Source organism: Aptenodytes forsteri, unplaced genomic scaffold (genome assembly GCF_000699145.1).
Source record: "Aptenodytes forsteri isolate BGI_AS27 unplaced genomic scaffold, ASM69914v1 Scaffold193, whole genome shotgun sequence".
Taxonomy (NCBI): Eukaryota; Metazoa; Chordata; class Aves; order Sphenisciformes; family Spheniscidae; genus Aptenodytes; species Aptenodytes forsteri.
Genome location: NW_008795405.1, coordinates 4,947,475 through 4,948,677, shown reverse-complemented (window position 1 = coordinate 4,948,677; position 1,203 = coordinate 4,947,475). Strand labels below are relative to the sequence as shown.

The 1,203-nt window shown below is 34.8% G+C and overlaps 1 protein-coding gene across 1 annotated transcript in view; it reads left to right on the top strand.

The window, feature by feature from the left end:
• The window catches only part of CEP128 (centrosomal protein 128), a 141,651-nt gene extending 140,707 nt beyond the window's left edge, over positions 1 to 944 (top strand). Inside the window, exon 24 of the mRNA XM_009280750.1 lies at positions 838 to 944. Within this exon, the coding sequence (XP_009279025.1) occupies positions 838 to 944 (107 nt within the window). The remainder of the gene's footprint in view (positions 1 to 837) is intronic.
• Positions 945 to 1,203: the final 259 nt, after the last annotated feature.

Here is a 1,203-nt window from a genome sequence, read left to right as displayed (position 1 = left end):
GATCCCCTCATCCAGATCATTGATAAAGATATTGAACAAGACCGGCCCCAAAACTGAGCCCTGGGGAACACCGCTCGTGACCGGCCGCCAACTGGATATAACTCCATTCACCACAACTCTCTGGGCCCGGCCGTCCAGCCAGTTTTTTTTTTTTCTTACACGCTTATGATATAAGGAAGGCCATTAGAAGAAAGGTATGTTGTATAAGCTGATATCCACTTTCTTCCCCTTAATTTCTGCCTTTTGCTTAATTGCTAGATGTTTGGGTATTTGGGTTTTTTTCCTCCAGCACTTTATCATAAGATGTTCTGTCAATTCATATTGCCTAGATTTTGATGCAATATAATGTATTTAGAAATAAGCATTATATATGCACCCTGCTGTGAATGTATATACACAGAATGGCATCCTATGAACACCTGTTCAGTGTCACTTGTTGACTTTAGTCTATGCTATTGGTAAAGATATTACTTTGGGAATTTTCTGAGTGGTTTGTTTTGTCTTATTTAAACAAAAATGCTGGAAAATTAAATGGAAAATAAATGTTAGTGGAATTATCAAATTTTTAAAAATGAAGTTTACATTTCTTCTGTATAAGAAAGCTCTTGGCCATGCCTGTATCATATAGTTTTTAAATCTGTTTCTCTATAAAAATAAGTCTGTTTCTCAATTCATAGCATTATGAATATTAAATATTTATTAATAGCATATTGCTTGCTCTGTAAATTATAATATTGTATAATGAAATATATGTTTCGTATAAACATTGATGGTCAGTCAGCAAAATGTATTTCTCTGAAGATGTTTAATTACTTTTTTTGTCTGACTTATTTCTAGCACGTATGAAAAGAATGGTTCCTTTTGATACAAGTGCCACCAAGGAAGATTCCAATGATGTTGCTGTCAGTGAAATCAAGCTGCAAGCAGAAAGAGGGAAGCAGTAGAACATTTTACAAAAACACACCAGCTTTCTCTCTGGTAAATTCCATTCCACTCTTTTTTGGTTTTGAACAGTAGTAATTCCATCTGCTGTAGGAGTGATGCACCCTTAATGATTCAGCTATTGCCAAACACTTAGAAAGAGCACCAAGAGTGAGTCTAATGAACTCTTGTGATAATTTATGTAACTTGTACACCAAAGGTTTTCTGGGATTATGCTATTCTCTTGCATTTGTTTCTGCAGTCCTCCTAAACTAAATTTAT